Here is a 20,137-nt window from a genome sequence, read left to right as displayed (position 1 = left end):
ATGCCCTCAACACTCATAATTTCCAAATTAAGTGAAACCCCTGAGAAATTCTAAATTTAGCAGGTTTTTCAAAATTCAGGAAATCATTCATAATCTCTCAGACACCTTTCGGGGATTAAAAGAATTACACATGAAAAGACCAAATTACCCCGAGGTGCAAGAATTTGGTGAGACTAGGGAAAACCCCGAAAATTCTAAAAATAGGATGTTTTTTCACTTGCTTGGAAACTTGAATTTTCATCTTCTAGATACCATTGGAACACCCTAGAAACCTTTAGGATCGCGAATCAACTTCAGAATTCCTTCAACGAGGCGAAATCTATCCTAAAATGCACAGATGCCTAATCCTAAGTGGAATACGGACTCGAAACTTGAGAAACTACCGAATCTCTTACTTTTTTAAAGTGTAGCAGAATGGGGGTGTCTACAAAATCGCATGTCAGTCATCAACAGCTACATGAGTTTGAAGTTCTAGATGTTTAACATTCGATTTTTACCATTGCCCTTTGGGTTATTTGGCCTTACTAATGTATCTAAATAATACTGTGCATTTGTGAGCCTTATAAATGACTCCAAATAAAAGGAGGATTTCAGGCCTTAAAAGTCATATTTTACTTTAAAAATTATTTTTCCTCTATAAGAATATACACTTCAAAAATGTTACATGGCTTAAGAATGTAAACTTACTCAATCTCATCACTAATAACTCCAAAATACATCTAAGGACATAGACAAATGTAGTTCAATCTCCTATAGACCAACCAAGACTTTACACACATAGCCCACAACGTGTGGCCCATAATTTTAACCTTCATGTAATCATCGAATAAACAATTGGATGACTCTAAAATATACATGATACCTGCGACAACCAAAGTAAGAATTCATGATATGTAAATACAAAATTGAATCAACTTTGTATATAAAGAAATAAATAAACCAGGAAAGAGAAAAATCTTAAGAACAAAGCATCTTTCATCATTGATGGCAATATAGCAAAATGAAGTAAATAATTTATCTTCCCAAATCATAATATCCAACAAACAAAAGAAATCTCCACAATACAAAAAATTCACAAAATATCTCTCTCAAAAAATCTTTATGAGTTTAAGAAATAAATTGGTCCTTATGCTCTCAGCTTCAATATTTGTTTTCATACATGTATCTCAAAAAATCCCTACGAGTCTCTACATCCATTCCAATAAATTATTTTTTGGCTTATGGTGTATTTAAGAACTCATGAGCCCATATTGTAGGTCATGTTCTAAGTTTGAGATCTCATCCAAAGCATTTAGCTAATTAGCATGAGTGGTAAGCGCCTCTATTTTACTAACTAGGTTAGCAAATGTGTCCACAAGCTCTTCATTGATTTTTACAGGCGTACCCTTTGACGAGGTGAAGTACTCTACTCTTCTATTTGCTTTCGCTGCATTGATGATGTTGTAGAATGGTTAGCAGGCACCTGTGAAGATGCATGCTACCATGCTACCTCTTTCGTTGTAGAATGGGTAGCAGACTTCTGAAGGTAAATGTTTTAGTCTATACTAGATCTGCATTTAGCGATTCTTGGCAAATGTTTTAGTTTGCACTGTGTCTTGGGATAAAGTTTTTACATGCGCCAACTCTTGTTTTAGTGTAAAAATAAATGATTATTTGTATTTGGTACGGTGTTAGTATTTAGTTTATTATGGATGTTTTTCTTAGTAATGTAATCTACAAAAACATCTTTGGGTAACACACTGGACTTAGTCACATGCATTTACTGATTTTTCCATATTGTCAAAAGTTGCATAATATTGAGATAAATTTCAAAGGATCGAAAACAATATATTAAAAAATTTGCAAACTAAAAAAATGTCAAAACATACAAAAAAATGACTATTGAAATACTCAATACAGGGAGAGAGATTTTGGAATTTTATTAGGGATGAGATGGTCGGTCCGTCCACCTAAGGAAATCGATTTTACTTAATTCCCCTAAAAGGAGAGGACTTCGCTTATATATAATACAAGGGACATGCTAGGCAATTTCACAAAAAGCCATTTCGCGGCTCTCTTTTTCAGGGGAGAAAGGCCACCTGAAAAAGAGAGTCGCGAAATAGCTTTATGCAAAATTGCCTAGCAAATCCGATGATATAAATAGATTATAGATAAGCTGTCGCCATTCTTATATAGAGGGAACAATTATTCTCATGAAGATGACAATTCCTTGTCAACTTTCGGCATAGGTATTCACACCAGATTTTACTCTCTTTCTCATAGACTCAACAATTTTGTTTTTCTTTAGAATTTTTTAATTACAACCAATTTCATGCCATGATAAGCTCTGTGAATCTTGTTGGTCATCATAAGTTGAACTTCCTCTGGTCCCACTATCATCAGACGATCCTGGCCCGTCGATGAGGTATGGTGAAAAAAAAGGTATCAAATTAGGCTTTTCCAAGCCATTGATTGTTTGCATAACAACGAGGGATGGTCCTCCACGTCAAAAGTCCTGATAGCAAACATGTGTGCCACATGTAAGACAATTTTTGTAAATTGAATTTTCTTTCTGATGGATCCCTTTATTTTATTTTTATTTTGAGTTATAGTACAATTATAATTATTCCACAACCCTATAAATTTTAATAGACCCATAAATGTTTCAAAGACCCATCAATACTAGTCTCAATTGTTTCTCTACAATTTCACAATGGAACCACTTTCTTGCACTCAAACTTCAAATTTCACAAACCAAACTAGCGCACACTAAATTTCGGGAAATGATAAATGTGCCCTTTTCATTACTTTGGTCACCCAGATGCAGCATGCATGGCAAGCAGGTCGGTTGAATCCTTCGCATGTGAAGTACATCAGCCCCTCTGCAATCATAGATACACCACAGTTGGGTGTCCCAAGTAATGAATAGGGGCGAATTTATCACTTCCCTAAATTTCTTTGGATGAATTACTGTCCTATAGCACAAAAAACCTTTGAGTTTTGATTATCAAACTCTTCACAATTTTTAAATCTCCAAACTTCACAAACCAAACAAAAGGGGAAGCTATGTTCAAAGTTCAGAAACTAAAATATAGGGGCTAAGAAGGTCCCACCAGAGGAATGACCATCTAAACCCGGAAGGGCCGGAAGGGTGTGGCTCTTTGGCGTAAAGTCATGGGTTTGCTCCCCAGTGACGAGCGTTCGAATCCCCCCTTGCTTACCCGATGCGCGTGGTTTCCGGGTGATTGCGCGCATCCGTAGGGAAATAGTCCTACCCGAAGAGGGTGGGGACACCCTTCGTTACCAAAAAAAAAAATAGGAATCACCATCTTATACACAAAGCCCATTACTTTTAAGGTAAAGATATTTTCACCTCCTTTTGTTTCCCCGAAGATTACTGAATTATTGTCCTCTTCTGTTTATCTTTTCCAGAAAATAAAGTCATTTTTTCAGGAAAAGACAAACAAAAGGAGGTGGTAATCATTTCCCATTTGTCCTAACGCCCTTTTTATCATCTTAATTCACTATTTTCTTATAGTATTAAAAAGTTCAAGCCACAGAAAAAAAAATCTCCCACAAGCTTCAAATTTCACAAACCTAATGATAATTTCATTTTCAAAGGATCACTAGTCATTAAATCATTTATCCAAAGCCTTACATTTTGAAATTGTTTCAAAAACCCATCAAGTTTGTGATATATAGTCTCCAATAAAACAGCTAAATGTCATTAGCTAAAGTAGTGGCAACAGCATATCTGTTGTTGCTCATTAGAAAAATGAGAGAAATTAACAACATATTCTCTTCATCCTATCTTTGGTTGGTTTAGTGGTAATGCTATTTATTTAATGGCAATTAAGGAAAGGGAATTTCTTGTGACTTATGATTCTCTCTCAAGACAAAAAGAGTTGACAAACTACATAGATGCCTTAAAGTTACCAATGATTCTTTCTTATGTCGTATATGTGTGTATAAATTTTATAATATAAATTGCAAGTGAGCTGTTTTTTGTTTTATCTAATTGACGCATTGTAGGTGTGCCCTACCACTCTCGGTAAAGTTGTATTGAAAGCAAATTTGGTAAAGAGATCCTCCTTTCTCTCCCACACCAATCCCATAATAATAAGATCAAATCTGATGGTGAAATGACCAAAATAGCCTTTTATGCAAAAGGTAGCACTAGAATTATAGTATCAGATACTTTAGTTTTTTTTTTTTTTTTTTTTTTACCCTTTTCACTCAAATAAAGCGAAATTGCATTGCTAAAAGGAGAAATTATGATGTCATTGCATGCAGAGATGCTTAGCAAACCATGGCCTTAGTGGAAGAATAATTACAAATAAGGGACATGATATTTGCACCCCGCTTGTTTTGCTACTGAAACTCCCCAATTTTACTAAACACTTTTTTTATTGGTTGTAGAGAGATTTTTGGGAATTCTAACAGCTTATAATAATCTACTTAGTGAAGTGTAAAATAAAGAGGGTGCCATTATCAGAAAACGAAGGCAACTAGATTGAAGTTGAGCAATTGCTCTAGTGGTGACACCTCAAATGTGTAGAGTTGAAGTTAGAAGGTTCTAAACAACCCATTCATTCCTCTACTCTTCGAGGGTTCGAGATGCCTCAGGATACATCACTGCACTTCCACTTAACACCTATCCTAAAGAAAAAGAATCAACGAGATTACATGTCTTGAGAGAGATAGAGATAGAAATTTAAAAAATGCATGTGGAAGTGCTTGCGTTGAGCTATCATGAAGAGCATAGTGTATAGCATGGATCATGACAGTGGTAAAAATTGGCGGTATTGAGCGAAACAACAACATGAAGCCATATGTCGTCAGTTTGGGGAAGAATCACATACAAAATGTTATTTGCTAAGTGAAAAAGATAGCAATGAGTGGGATATTACATCATCGCATAATATCTCAGTCTTGTTGTTCTCTCTGCTTTGATGAATCTTATAATTACCAGTAAAAAGGTATGTTACATGTGTGGTTCAAAGATAAACATCCAAAAAATATGCTAAAATGTTAGATAAATAAATCTAAAAATTATTTACTGTAGATTAAATTCATCTCAAATGACATATTATTCTTATTTTTGGCAACATGATTAATTTTAGACTTTAATTATATGGTTTTTGTATTTTAGTTTTAATTTGGGCATAAGAGGACATAACAGAGAATATGACCTTGGATAGGAGAGAATCGAAGAAAATGATCCATGTAGACTGATGCACGCGCATGCACATCTTTTGGCGATTTGCATGGAGTTATCCAGAAAATCCGGCCAAGAAGAGTCTAAGAAAATACCTACTTATCTGTAGGATTTTATTTATTAATCTTTATCCTTATCTTTAGATTTTTATCAGTCACTAGTTGTAGATTTTAGGATAGCTTGAGTTTTACTTTTATAGGACTATAACTAAGTTAGTAATTTCACTGATTAGGATTCTTTATTTGATGGGTTTGTTGGGTCTTATATATTATGAGGAGAACAACAAGTTAGTAGTTTCACTTTTTATTTTTGATTAATAAAAATATATACCTTGTGTTTTTATCAAGAGAAGTGTGGTTTCTTCTTCTTGTTTACAGGTTCATAAAAAGATCTGTAGATTGAGTTGTGATTCATGGATTTCTTCTTACCATTTCAATTCTTCGTCTCCGATCTCATTAGTTTGGTATCAAAGCCAAGGTTCAGATTTTTGCATGTGTTGTACGGAGACAACAACCATGGCAAACAATAACCGTGGGTGCGATCGAGGTGTTCGGATAGATGCTCCTCTTCCGGATCGTCAAACGAACGAAGTTGAAGACTTAAGGATGTAAATCCATCAACTTACGAAATGCATAGCGCGACTCGAAACTCGGAGAAGCTATAAAAATAGTCTCATCTCGGAAGATATCAACCCTTTTTACCATCTGCTCCACGGGGTGAGCCCGGTGAAAGGGAAGTTCAATATTGGATGGGTCCTAATCAACCCAAAGAGAAATTTGATGAGTTGGTCGAATCGAAGGTTCTAGATGAACAACCACATCTGCATTTGGTCAAAGAGTTGGACGAGTTGGTCGAATTGACGTTTCTAAATGAACAACCGTGTTTTGACGATTACAATGATGATGACGGTGACATGATCACTTGGAATGATCATGGTGAAGCGTTGGTTACTCGGCGTACTATGAAAAATCTTATCCTCGATAATGGGAGTTGCGAGGATGTAGTGACACAAGCGATGAGTGCTGTGTGCTATGAAACTACGTACGAAAGAGTAAGAAAACTTGGATCTGACGGCATGGAGATCAAAGTGGAGGGCAAATGGCGAAATATTAAATTGATTTCTTCATCAAATTATGTCAATCCATTTTTATTTGATCATACGTTGAAGACTACACTAGATGTTTATGACTTCAAGCCGGTTCAAGAAGATGTAGAAGAATTTGATGCTCTAGAATTTCAGATGTTGAGCATTCTTCGACACTTCAAAACCCGAGGAAGAATTTTTCTTAATCATGGGACAATAATGCCGACGAAGATTAGTAAGAATGTGCACTCTTCAAAGATCAAAATCCGAGGACGGATTTTCTTCAACCCGGGGAGTCTGATGCAGGCACATGCACATCTTTTGGCAATTTGCATGGAGTCATCCAGAAAATCCAGCCAAGAGGAGTCTAAAAAAATACTTACTTATTTTATGGATTTTATTTATTAATCTTTATCTTTATCTTTAGATTTTTATCAGTCAGTATTTGTAGATTTTAGGATAGCTTGAGTTTTACTTTTAGAGGACTATAACTAAGTTAGTAGTTTCAGTGATTAGGATTCTTTATTTGATGGGTTTGTTGAGTCTTATATATAATGAGGAGAACAACAACGTGAGGGCCACTTTTTATTTTTGATTAATGAAAATATATACCTTGTGTTTTTATCAAGAGAAGCGCGGTTTCTTCTTCTTGTTTACAGGTTCATAAAAAGATCTGTAAATTGAGTAGTGATTCTTGGATTTCTTCTTACCATTTCAATTCTTCTTTTCCAGTCTCATTCCAAGTGTCAGGATTAGACTTAGTCAATTTGAGCAATAGAAATTCTTTCACCTTCTTCATGAAAATTTTCTAAAGGATTCATTAGCCGACCCCAACTAGTTTGGGACAAAGGCTTAGTTGAGTTGAGTTGAGATTTGGGCATAAGAGGACACTATTGATAAGAAAAAAGGAATGAGGACTAGTATATCACCTCTGTAAACTGCCAGAAAAATAATGATATAATTCTCTTATTTGAGGTTTCATAAAAGCACAAAGAAATAATATATTTTGATGACTCAAGTTGGGTTCCATGTCACAACTTGCATCACCTCGTTTGAGATTTTTGTTACACCCGTTTATTAAAATAAGAATTTTAAAACAAAGAGTAGGTACTTGTGCAATTTGGGGGTGGTCAGGTCCCTGAAATTTAAAATCCCTAGTTTTTTTTTGTTGGGCTTTTTTTTTCCAATGGGCGGCTTTTTTAAATGAAGTCGCCACATATGTAAACACAAGTGACAAACCACAAACCTACCACACTGCAAAGCTAAAAGAAAAATAAACAGAGAATAAGAAAAAAGTGAGGAAAAAAAGATCTGGGCTTTTGTAGCTGCTCCCCACGTCCAGGTTGGTGTCAAAAAAGCAAAACCCCATGTTTTTATTTTCCTGCAACTTTGTTCCTTTAAATGACTTTTAGCTGTTATTGTAGTTCTTTTGAAGGAACCCATCTTCTCGAATTAAAAAAGAATTAAATGAAATGCCTCTTTTTTTGTTTTGGAAATATTCTCTGATAATTGTTTGTGCTTTTTTTCCCACTCCAAGCAAGCATTGATTCTTACAATCGAGACCCATGAATTGATGGGTTTTTTGCTTGATTGTTCTTGATCTTTAGTTATATTCTCTGCCCAAAAAGTTTCTATGCTTTTTTTTTTCTTTCTTTTTTTCACCTTTTTGGGTGCTGTTATTTTTCTAAGCTTATAGGCTTTTTCAGGAACAGTGTATTTCTCTGGTGTAAATAATTAGTGGATTCAGATTCATGGGTTCTATTCTGTTTCTTCAAATGGGTATAAATAGAGAGGTCAATGTGGTGTTTTCTCATTGCAGGATCTCTTTGCAATCATCATCTCAGTAGGTGGTTTTGCAAGATGAGCTACGGGAGCAGCTCTGGTTTGGTTTCTTCCTACTCATTTATTTGGTTTGGCATTCTTTGTTACAATCTGTTCAAGTATAAATGATTAAATATCACCAACTCTAATGGCTTCGGCTTTTAGGGTAATTGGTTGTTTCACATGGTATCAGAGCTATTGCCTCACGGCTGGTTCATAACCCAGTAACTCCTAATTCCTTGATATTAAAAATCCAAAGGTATGGACAAAAAAAAGAGAGGAGAGGCCACATGTGAGGGGGAGTGTTGAAGTATAAATGATTAAATAAGACCAATTCTAACGGCCTAAGCTTGTAGAGTAATTGGTTGTTTTACAGAGTGATATTAGTAGTGAGCTTGTGTTATACTTAGATTTTCATTTCCCTTTTTTTTCAAATTCTTTCAATATATAAGTAATAAATAAATAGTGCATTTTCTTGAGATCATAGTTTATTTTTTTGTCAGTTATTTGGTTTTCTTGTCAATTGTAGAATTATCAGTAATAGATGAATGGTGAGTTGTTTGGGTTGTGTCTCTGGTTGTATTTTGGTGTTAAGTTGCACTAATGAAAAAAATGCAGGGAATATGACTGGTAGAAGGACTTTTGAATTTGGAAGGACCCATGTGGTCCGACCCAAAGGGAGACACCAGGCCACTATTGTTTGGCTTCACGGCCTCGGTGATAATGGCTCAAGGTATGTATACGATTTCAACAATATCATTGTTCTGCTGTTGTTTTAAAATCATTGTTGCTAGCATTTAAGTTTTTTCTTTTATTGGTCAGACCCAAGTGATTCCCCAATAGCCTTCACTTGGGGAATCACTTTTTTTTAGTTTTTTTTGTGCTGGAGTTGTTTACTGAAATGGGCTTTTGGTGTTTTTTTTCTGCAGTCGAATATGAGAAGATAGGTTGTATTGATTAGATCTTTCACCTAAGTTTATTTTTGAACTTGTATGGTCAAATTTATCACTGAAAAAAAACAAAGAAAAGATATTTATATGGTAGTCTACCAATTGTATGTCTGAGCGAGGAATGAATCAGTGTGTGCCTATGCTGTCGGTCTGAGGTGGTTGAATTTATATAGAGGAAAGTGTTTCTAGTCCGGCCGACTAGAGATCATTCTTTAGTCCGCCACCCAAAAACACATGGGTCCCACATATTTGGGTGATACAAAGCATTCATTTGATGGGGCCTGACATAGAGACGGTGTCCACAAGAAATTAGCTTCATAGGATCATCCCAACCCTATGATTTGTGGAGCTTAAAATGGACGGCTAAAAACCGCCACAAATCTGTCCATTTTTTAACTCCACAACTCGAAGGGTTAAGAAGATCCTATGAAGCTGAATTTTTGTGGACATCCTATCTATGATGAGGCCTATCAAATGAATGCTTTAGATCACCACAAAATATGTGGGACCCATGTGTTTTTGGGTGGCGGAGTAGAGAATGATCTCTAGTCGGCCGGACTAGAAACACTTTCCTCATATACATATATATATATATATATATATATATATATATATATATATATATATATATATTATGGTTATGATATCAACTGTATCAAGCTGTTGCTTTTTCATGGTTGCTAGCTATGTATGGTCCAACAGTGGATATGTCGACAGGGTGCGAAATATGGACTGTAGAGTTGATTGTTGTTTGCATTCTCGTATTTATTCCTTTTCTTTCTCTGTCCTGGTTGGTGAACTTTTGTTCTTTTTTCTTTTTGGCAAGCATCTACCTTCAATAGATTGATGGACATTTTTTGGTGCAGAATCGGGGGAATAAGAGATAGAGAATGTCAACGTCTTGTCGTGTTTTCTCAGGGAATAATTTTATTTTGGTTTAACCATGCGAGAATGATGCGTCTTTACAAGGGCATTCTCTTTTCAATTGATTCGACGGGAGAGATCAGTGGAACCGTGTAATAAATAACATGTGATTGAGGTTGCTTTGTTGTCATTTTCTATTCTTTACTTTAATGCTGAGGATTGCTCAGAGTGGTCCTGAATCAGAAAAGTGATTAGTGGTCCTGAATCAGAAAAGTGATTATCTCTGGAGGCTTGAATTGGGGACGACTAGCTCACTAGCTTGGTTGTTTGGCCAATTGGACAAACTATATTTTGGCCTTAGATAACTCTTTTAGTAGAATCTTAAACTAGCAGTAGCTTTAATGATATTCCATTATAAGTTTGATTTATGATATTTTATTTGTGTTTTCCCTGGTATGATGTTTGTATTTTGGATGCATTGTGTTAATTGAATTGAGGGTGTCACATACAGTTAGTCTTTTCTTATGATCCAATGCAATTTCTGACTATAATTTAGTTTTCTGTTATTGAATACTTAAAATTCTGAGTACATGATCTCTCCAGACATCGTAATTCCTGTTGCAACCGTGTCTACACTGGTTCTTGTATTTTTTAGTTTGAACATGTTGTTATTGTCCCAATGAATAGTTGAAAGTTGTATTATGAAGCTCCCAAGCATGGATTTACTTAAGTGTTTCTGGTTTTCTTTTGCAGCTGGTCCCAGCTCTTCGAGACCCTCCCTCTTCCTAATGTAAGCATGATAACCATGCTTATATTTTGGATCAAATAGTAGCTTGCTCTATCTATTTTATCTTATATAATGAAATTTTCGTTTCTCTTACTTCCAATGAGGGGAATGTTATTATTTCAACTGATTCTTTTATTATGCGTTGTTTTAGAGCAATTTTTTAACTGTTCATTTTCATTGAATTCAACAACGCAGATTAAATGGATATGTCCAACAGCTCCTACTCGACCAGTCGCAGTTTTTGGTGGATTCCCTTGCACTGCATGTAAGATTAATTGTTTTAGAATAGAGTGGCTAACTTTGATTAAAATAATGATTAGGCTAGTCAAGTTTCAATATTCATTTGGTAATTTGCTCCATCTCCCATTTGAAATGCTTTGTAATAGAAATTATAAATCTTCTTGCATTGTATCAGGGTTTGATGTAGGAGACCTTTCGGAGGATGGTCCTGATGATCTGGAGGGTTTAGATTCTTCAGCAGCACACGTTGCGAACCTGTTGTCGACAGAGCCTGCTGATAGTAGGTTTCTTGGAAACTAGCCAGATTATTTCTTCTTTACGATTTTATGATATCAATTCCAGCGAATGTATTTTATTCTGTTATGATATAGTAGGTCTCTGCTTAATTGAAAGTTGAAGCATTTAAACCTGTTATAATTTTAGAAAGTATCTGGTCATGAGAGCACTTAATATTCAATTTCTTATCAGAAAATGCTCTCTGTTTCTTCTTTCTACTTAGTTTTTTATATAACTGGATGCAGATGGATGGACATCGAAACATGGGTGTTAGGAAAAAGTTTTAATTTATATTTTTTTATAATTTTAATCTTTTCCTATCCAACTAGTTTACACTTCTCAATATGAACTAATATTTACTATATATTTCAACATTGTTTGCGCATTCAATTGAATAGTAACTTCTCAGTCCCATGATGCTTTTTTTGTTACAGTCAAGCTTGGTGTTGGAGGCTTCAGTATGGGTGCGGCCACTGCCCTATATTCTGCCAGTTGCTTTGCTCATGGGAAATATAGCAATAGTAACCCATACCCAGTCAACCTTAGTGCAGTTGTTGGTTTAAGTGGTTGGCTCCCATGTGCAAGGTATGACACTTCATTTCATCTCAATCAAGTTCATACATTTCATCGACGGGGCTTTCTCCATGTCCATATCTCTATCTTGTATTGAGTGCCTATCTTTATCAGTCAATAACTGGTTTTCTCCAGGAGCTTGAAAACCAAGATAGAAGGGTCACAAGAGGCTGCAAGACGTGCTGCATCCCTGCCCCTTTTGCTCTGCCATGGAAAAGGTATTTGTGTGTGCGCAAGTGTGTGTGTGTTCGGATTAAGCATGTCATCTTAGATCTCTTCTGTTGAGAGAGAATAGAGAGGAGAAAAAGTGAGTTAGAGATGTCTCTCCCTCACTAATTTATTTATATACTAAAATAAAGCTACAATGACGAGAATGCCCATAGGCTTATTCTTACACCCCCCTCAAGCTGGAATGTATAAGTTATACATTCCTAGCTTGTTACAAATGTCACTCAGCTTTGCTTTATTCAATGGTTTGGTGAACATATTAGCCAACTGTTCCGCAGAACGAGTAAATATAGCACATATCTCCCCTTTTTGGATTCTCTGACGAATGAAATGACAGTCGACTTCGATATGCTTTGTTTGCTCATGGAACACTGGATTTGTTGCAATATAGATGGCTGCCCTGTTGTCACAGTATAACAGTGAAGGCAAAGGAAACACAATGCTAATCTCAGATAGGAGTGATCTCAACCAAATAATTTCAGTAGTAGTATGCACCATGGCTCTGTATTTTGCCTCTCTTGATTTTGCAATGACATCTTTTTTTTACTTTTCCATGAAACCAGGTTACCTCTCACAAAGGTACAATACCCGTAGTCAATCTCCTTTCAGCAGGAGATCCAGCCCAATTAGCATCTGAGAACCTCTCAATTCGCGTATGACCATGCCGTTTGAATAATAATCCCTTTCCTGGCGCACCCTTCAGATATTTGAGAATTTGAACCACTGCATTCCAATGTGAAGTATGAGGAGAGGTCATGTACTGGCTGACTATCCCAGCGGCATGGGATATATCAGGATGAGTAACGGTAAGGTATATAAGCTTGCTCACAAGCCTTCTATACCTACCAGGATCCTTCAACAAATCACCCTCTTCTAGAGTCGGTTTCACATTTGGATCCATGGGTGTAGATACAGGCTTCACACCATGATTTCCTGTCTCTTCTAATAAATCCAGAACATACTTCCTCTGTGATAGAGATAAACCACTAGAGGAGTACGCAACTTCTATCCTAAGAAAATATCTGAGACGTCCCAAGTCCTTTGTCGCGAACTCTTTTTTGCAAGAAGGCTTTCAGTTTCCGAATCCCCATGAGTCACTACCTGTAATAATGATGTCATCCACGTATACAGTCAACATAATGCATCCTGCTGAGGACTGTTAATTGAATATTGGGTGATCCACGGCACACTGTTTGAGGCCAAACCTCATATCTGCCTCACTAAATCTGCCAAACCATGCACGTGGAGACTGCTTCAACCCATATAATGATTTTCTGAGGCTATAGACTGATGAGGACAACTCCCCCTGAGCAACATAACCTGGAGGTTGCTCCATATACACCTCTTCAAGGTGGTCGCCATGCAAAAAAGCGTTCTTCACATCTAACTGGTGAAGATGCCAGCCATTATTGACTGCCGGGAGAGCAGGACCCGGACTGAAGGTATCTTTGCAACTGGGGAGAACATCTCATGGTAGTCTACACCGAATGTTTGAGTGTAGCCCTTTGCCACCAGGCATGCCTTCAGTCGATCAACAGTGCCATCAGGTAGATATTACATGGAGAATACCCAACGGCAACCAACAGGTCGAGCACCAGAAGGCAGAGAGACAAGATCCCATGTCTGGTTAGAATGTAGAGCACCCATCTCAAGGTCCATGGCAGCTTGCCGGCCTGGGTGATTAAGAGCCTCATCCAAAGACTATGGTAACATAACATAAGACATAGAGAGGACAAAGCTTTTGAAAGGAGGAGTTAGACGATCATAACAAACAAAATTAGAGATAGGATGAGCAGTAGAATGAGAACGAGTACGTGAAGCAATAGGGGAGTCAGAGAGAACTACAGGAGAGGAAGATACCTGATGAGAGGGTAAGGAGATCTCTGCCTGTGAGGACGATTTGTCGGTGTGAGGGTGCCGTGCCTGCTGTCGACGACGTTGATACTAGAACTTAGTAGGTGGGGGATCCACTCTGGGAACACAAGATTCGACCTGACCAGGAGGGCAAGGAGAAGAGGGTGCTAAAGAAGCAGGAGAACTGGCTGGAAGGTCAGGGAGAGAAATGGACACCTCAGGTTCCGTCCTGGGAAATGAAGGAGCTGAGGTAGAACTGAAGAAAAATTCAGATTAAAAAAATGTTACATCAGCTGATACATACCATCGGCGCAAACGTGGACTGTAGCAACGATATCCTTTCTGGGTATGCGAGTAGCCCAGAAAGATAGGTCGTTCTGAACGAGGATCCAGTTTATCGCTGCCGGGACCCAAATGATGGACAAAACATATTCAGCCAAAGACACAGGGCGTAAGTGGGAATGGATCCTGATGTGGGTATATCGTGTGAAATGGAGAATCACCATTGAGCACCGAAGATGGAAGACGATTTGACAGAAAACAGGCAGTGAGAATGGCGTTAGACCAAAATGTTTTAGGAACCTACATCTGAAAGAGGAGAGTACGAGCCACCTCAAGGAGATAGCGCAGTTTCCTTTTGGCTACACCATTCTGTTGAGAGGTGTATGCACAGGATGATTGATGGATAATGCCATGAGAGGAGAGATAGTCTTGAAAACCATCAGTAGCAGAGAAAAATTCACGGGCATTTAAGACTGCAACTGAATTGATTTTTTATTTCATTGTGGAAATTTTTAAAAGCAGAGAAGACCTGAGAGCGGTCTTTCTGTAAATACACCCAAGTCATACATGAGTAATCATCAATAAAAACTACAAAATACTTGAATCCATTATTTGACGAGACCCGAGAGGGTCCCCATACATCGGAATGAACTAGGTGAAATAGACTATCGACTCTACTAACAACTCGGGAAGAGAAAGACACTCTGTGATGCTTCCCGAATTCGCAAGACTGACAATGAAAATGAGAAACAAAAGCAAGAACTAAAGATGTCTGCTGGAGGCGCTGAAGTGATGGGTGACCCAGTCGACAGTGCCACTGAAAGGCATCCACTGAACTATGTAAAGCTGACGAAGAAGGGCTACAGTCAAGACGGTTAAGGCCATCATCCTCACGACTCGATCCAATCGTCATCATCCTCACGACTCGATCCAATCGTCCTCCAAGTCGAAAGATCCTAAAAAATACAGTAAGAAGGATAAAATGAGATAGAGCAAGCAAGGTTTTTCGTAATTTGACTAACTGACAATAAACTAAAGGGAGACTTAGGGACACACAAGACAGAAGATAGAGGAAGATAAGGTGAAGGACAAGTAGTACCAATACCAATAATAGGTGTAGTAGAACCATCAGCTAAAGTAATGGACTGAAAATCAGATGGAAATGAGCGAAAAGAAGAGAGCTATGATGAGTTACTAGTCATATGGTTTGAGGCTCCTGAGTTAATGATCCAGGACCCTGAGCTAGAAAGTAATGTCGTCGGTGAGTCCTGGCTGAGCAAAGCCTGCTGTGGCCTGGGAGGCACTCACTCGAAGACGTTGTGGCTCCTCATTGTCTGCCCTCGTAAAGGTGAATGAGTCATCAGCAGAAGAAGAGGCAGGAGCAGAGACAACTATGTCAGAAAGGCCAGAAGTGCTGAGGTGAGTTGATCGAGGCGGGCGAAGCTCTAGGTGTAGTGTGTAGCAAGTCTCAATAACGTGGCCATCATATTGGCAGTGGGTGCAATAAGGATGGCCACGCCCACTCCCAACACGGCCACCACCACGGCCACCATGTCCACGGGCGCGCGAAAAGGAACCACCTCCCCGGGGAGTTCACACAACAGCGGAATGTTGCCAGAACCAAGAATCTGATGGCGCAGGTGAGTAAACTCGGGGCCTAGGCTCTCAAGGTAGTGCACCACTCGAATTTGTTTCCGTTGACGCCGGAGAACATTAACATCAGAAGTGAGGTGCAGGAAAACGTCAAGCTGCTAACATAAAGAAATAAACTTCCCATAGTGAGCATCAAGAGACATATCACTACGACGGAGGCGCATCCACTCAGAGGAAGTAAAACTGATACGAGTGAGGTTCTCAACCACAGAATAGGTCACAACAGTGTGATCCAAGATCTCCTTCGCAGTTGGGAGGAGGATCAGAGTATAATAAATGTCAGGAGTCATATACTGCCATAAAAGACTCCATGTCAACGCATCTTCCTGTTCTCAGCGAGTATACATAGGATCCTTAGGCGAAGGAGGATCCTCACGAAGAAAACGTACCTTACCTCGTCCAAGAAGGTATGTCTCAATCGCAACCTTCCAGGGTAAGTAGTTGGTTCCATCAAACTTGGCAATGCTCAACTGTGGGTAAGAGTTGTCTACAGGTGCCAAGCTAGAAGACGAAGAAGAAGAAGGGGCCGACGGTGTGGTAGAAGCACGGGCCTCGGTGGTCATGCCAATAGAGGGATCAACAATGACAGGAAGATCCATCAGGACAACAAATGTCGACAAACGGAGAGACCACCACCAACGGACGACAAGAAGAAGCGGAGAAGATGAATGATAAAACCAACTAATCAACAGAGAGACTCATAGGACAATCTGACGAGTGAAGGACAAGTGCAGAGATGAGCTCATAGAGAAGCTAGGAAGATGCGTGAGATGAAGACAAAGGAGACTAATTTAACACATCAAGGGAAAATAGAAAAAATAGGGTTTTATGTATGTTTAATGAAAAATATTGTTTGGGTGGGGTATGGTTGTCGGGAAAGTGAGGGGTGGAGGGGATAAGGGCTGGACAGAAGGGGGAAAGGGGTAGGGAGGGGTGGATGGAAGAGGGAAAGGGGCTGATTTGAAGAGGGAAATGCGTGGGGGGCTGGACGGAGGGAAGGGGAGGGCGGGAGGGGGGATGAGGGATGAGGAGCGAGGGTGGGAGAGGGGGCGGGGGGGCTGGGACGGAAGGGAGGGGCAGGGCGAGTGATGGGAGGTGGGGAGGCGTGGGATTAGGGTTAGGGTTAAGTTAGAGAGAGGGAGAAGGATAGAGGGTTAAACATAACGAAGGAGGTTAGGGTTAGGGTTGATGAAGAAGATGGAGGCTAAAGGTTTCCCTAGGGATCAGAAACCGTAGGGCTCTGATACCATGTTGAGAGAGAATAGAGAGAAGAGAAAAAGTGACTTGGAGATGTCTCCCCCTCACTAATTTATTTATATACTAAAATAAAGGTACGATGACGAGAATGCCCATAGGCTTATTCTAACATCTTCTATATGCATTCCAGTGTTATGATTAGTCTTGTGGACTTCTATTCTTCTCTTAACACCCAATGGCGTTGGTTAGTCTCCAATTTGGTATTTCTGCTTGCTATTATAACACTTAGCATTTACTTGGCCTCGTAGTATAGTTTTCTGTGACTTTGTTTTGTAACTTGTCATGTGAAGTGGCATCTATATTTTGTGTTAAATATGCTTCTAGAAATGAGTATTAAGGTATATTTTGAAATTGAAACTAGTAGTCAGTCTTGTGTGCACTAGACAGTCTACTAGTTCACACTAAAACACCAACCAAATTACTGTATTTTCTGTCCATCTAGAATTGAAATATGAGAACATCTGTTGCTTTCTATATAAATGGTCGTCGTCGTCAAAACCCCAATGGAAGAAACTCAACAGTGGTGGAAAATGGCAGTGGTGTGTTTTTCTCTTGTCTCTTTCTTTTCTATACAACCCTGTGGATTGTAGATGTTGAAAACAAGTGGGCCGATATCTTATGTAAAAGCCTAGCCTATAGAAGTGAGGTTATGAAGCTTTGTGTACCAGCTATACATATGCGTGTGGCTAAAGAGACACCTGTGTCTTAGTATTTTTTTTTTAATGGCCCACCTGTGTCTTAGTTTTCTCAGAGCTTTTTCCTTACCTAGGTAGATAAGCTGCTAACAAAGCAGAACCAAGATCATGTTGTAATCCCTTTTTTTTGAATAATCAAATATTTCTTCGTGGGGTTTAGTGGAACCCAGTTGCCATCTTAAGTCAACCTGAATCTTGATAAGAAGCAATTTGACTTGGAAAGTCTTCTGAGTACTGGATCGATTTTTTAAACCCCGGATTAGCACCAAGCTCGAATTATGACTTTATGTTGCTTATTTCCCCTTCTCAAGCATCCTGATAAAAAAAATCTGTTTGCTTTTGCCTTATGTTTCAGTCTCCGTTGATTTTTAAATCATCCATAACTTAATGCATGCTACTCAGGGCTTTAAAGAATTGATGGTTTCACAAGCCTAGCATTAGCAAGGCTTTAAACTTGACGTTGACTCTAATGGCCCATGTCATTTTAGACAGTGATGTGGACATGGACATGAACTTTGGCCGGTTAAATATAATGTATCCAACTACAACTACGCAACTGAAAGTTTATATTTCCCACGTTATGTAATTACATTTTTGGTATTGATATCTGATTAGTTTCTGTAGAAGTTCACAGTTTAGCTATACAACTTTATATTTTTTTTGCAGTTGTTACTTTAGGTTATTTTCATAATACAAGTTAGAATGATCATCATATTTTCTAATTGGACCTGGAAAGTTGTGATATTCTATTCCACTCAATTTCCATTGTGATTGAAATTTCCATTATGTTGAAAATTCTACTCAACATTAAGTTTGATTAATGAGTCGCATCTTTTTTGAATCTCAATTATTTCCAAAACTATGTTTGGCCATGCTTTTATCATACGCCTCATTGCTTTACTGCCTACGATGTTGATATGTTAGTTTGATGCTTATTGTATTCTACTGAGTTACCTTTTATCATAATGTAAGGATGCTTTAAAACCTGAAGCTATACTAGAAATCCTTATGTTACTCTAGAAATGCAATGAGGTATTGTGGAACTGAGCTTCTTTTCTCTCACAGGGGATGATGTGGTCCTTTATAAACATGGAGAGAAATCTGCACATGTTTTAACTTCAACTGGATTTCGGAATATCGCATTTAAAACCTACAATGGGTACCAATAAGTTTCTCTACTTTGCAAGAATTTTTTTTTTTCATTTGTTAAAATAGCATGGTACTTGTAGCACATAAACAATCTATTTAGCACTAGACCAATTGGGAACTGTGCAGGCTTGGACATTACACTATCCCTGAAGAGATGGACGATGTCTGCAAATGGCTTACTGCAAGGCTGGGGCTTGATGGGTCTCGCTAATCATTTGGTCGCTTTCAAATAATAGTGAAGAAGGAATGCATGGGAAAACATACTATTTTCTGTTAAGAATAGATATGGATAGTAAAAGTAGTTATTGGTTTGGGGTATATGATATAGTAGCATTGATCTACCTATTCCCTTTTGTCTTCTTGCTTCTTTGTATGGGAAACATTTAAATATGCGTTTATCTAACTTGCTCGTTGGCACATTGATGGGATTGGGGTTGGTGAATCTGATTATCATTCATGATGTGAGATATTCATAATAGATACTGTTACTCTCATTTGGATAGTTGGTATAGATTTGGGATTTCAATGATTTGATTTCAGTTGACTCAGTTATGTTGAGCAGGTTTCACAACGCATTGTTTTTGCTATTTGTTTGAAGGGCAATGATAAATACACAATCCCAGTTGGATAATTCGCACCCCTTCAACATGAATTGACGTAAAAAAGTGGTATAGTCTGCCACATACCCTCCTATAGAGGGGTGCGATTTATCCTACACGGGGTGCGAATTTATCATCCCCCTTGTTTGAATTGTGTTTGTTATTTGTTGTTATGACAGTATAGAAAATTCTATGGATGTATGATGGAGACATCAACAATGCGAAAGAATTCAAGGTTTACAAGGGCAGACGCGGACGAGACTGATGGTGGAGACTCTAACATGGGCCACGGACATGGGCATCCTTTTTTTAATTATTTATCTTCTATTTTCGTCATTTTATTTGTAGCCTACATTTTAGGCATCAAATCTCACCCGTTTGGAATGTTTTTGGTATTATTAGAAAAGTTTTTCAATTGCCTATCTAATGAGCCTAAGATCACATGATTTGGATGTGATTTGAGCAAGTTATGTTTTTAGGAAGTGGTATAAGTCTATTAAGGGATTACTATTTTAGGTAAGTTTTATCTTTATTTAGTTTTATTTTAAGATTAGATGAATGGTTGAGATTAGTTTTTAACTTCAAGTTATCTTTTAGGTTTCTTTTCTTATAAATATATCTTATGAAA

At 38.0% G+C, this 20,137-nt stretch overlaps 1 protein-coding gene across 1 annotated transcript; it reads left to right on the top strand.

Annotated features, from left to right (window-relative positions):
- The first annotated feature begins 7,471 nt into the window (after positions 1-7,471).
- LOC143845501 (uncharacterized) lies at positions 7,472-19,329 on the top strand. The gene is made up of 10 exons (XM_077353879.1): positions 7,472-7,623; positions 8,101-8,163; positions 8,721-8,835; positions 10,670-10,706; positions 10,899-10,968; positions 11,119-11,223; positions 11,654-11,804; positions 11,928-12,010; positions 18,827-18,920; positions 19,037-19,329. The coding sequence occupies exons 2-10, from the start codon at positions 8,142-8,144 to the stop codon at positions 19,119-19,121; spliced, it is 762 nt and encodes a 253-aa protein (XP_077209994.1). The 5' UTR covers positions 7,472-7,623; positions 8,101-8,141; the 3' UTR covers positions 19,122-19,329.
- Positions 19,330-20,137: the final 808 nt, after the last annotated feature.

The sequence above is a fragment of the Tasmannia lanceolata genome, unplaced genomic scaffold (assembly GCF_043159265.1).
Source record: "Tasmannia lanceolata isolate RefF3 unplaced genomic scaffold, GAP_Taslan_0.1 ptg000015l, whole genome shotgun sequence".
NCBI lineage: Eukaryota > Viridiplantae > Streptophyta > Magnoliopsida > Canellales > Winteraceae > Tasmannia > Tasmannia lanceolata.
The sequence above is the reverse complement of the archived record's forward strand: the minus strand, read 5'-3'. Positions and strand labels throughout refer to the sequence as shown.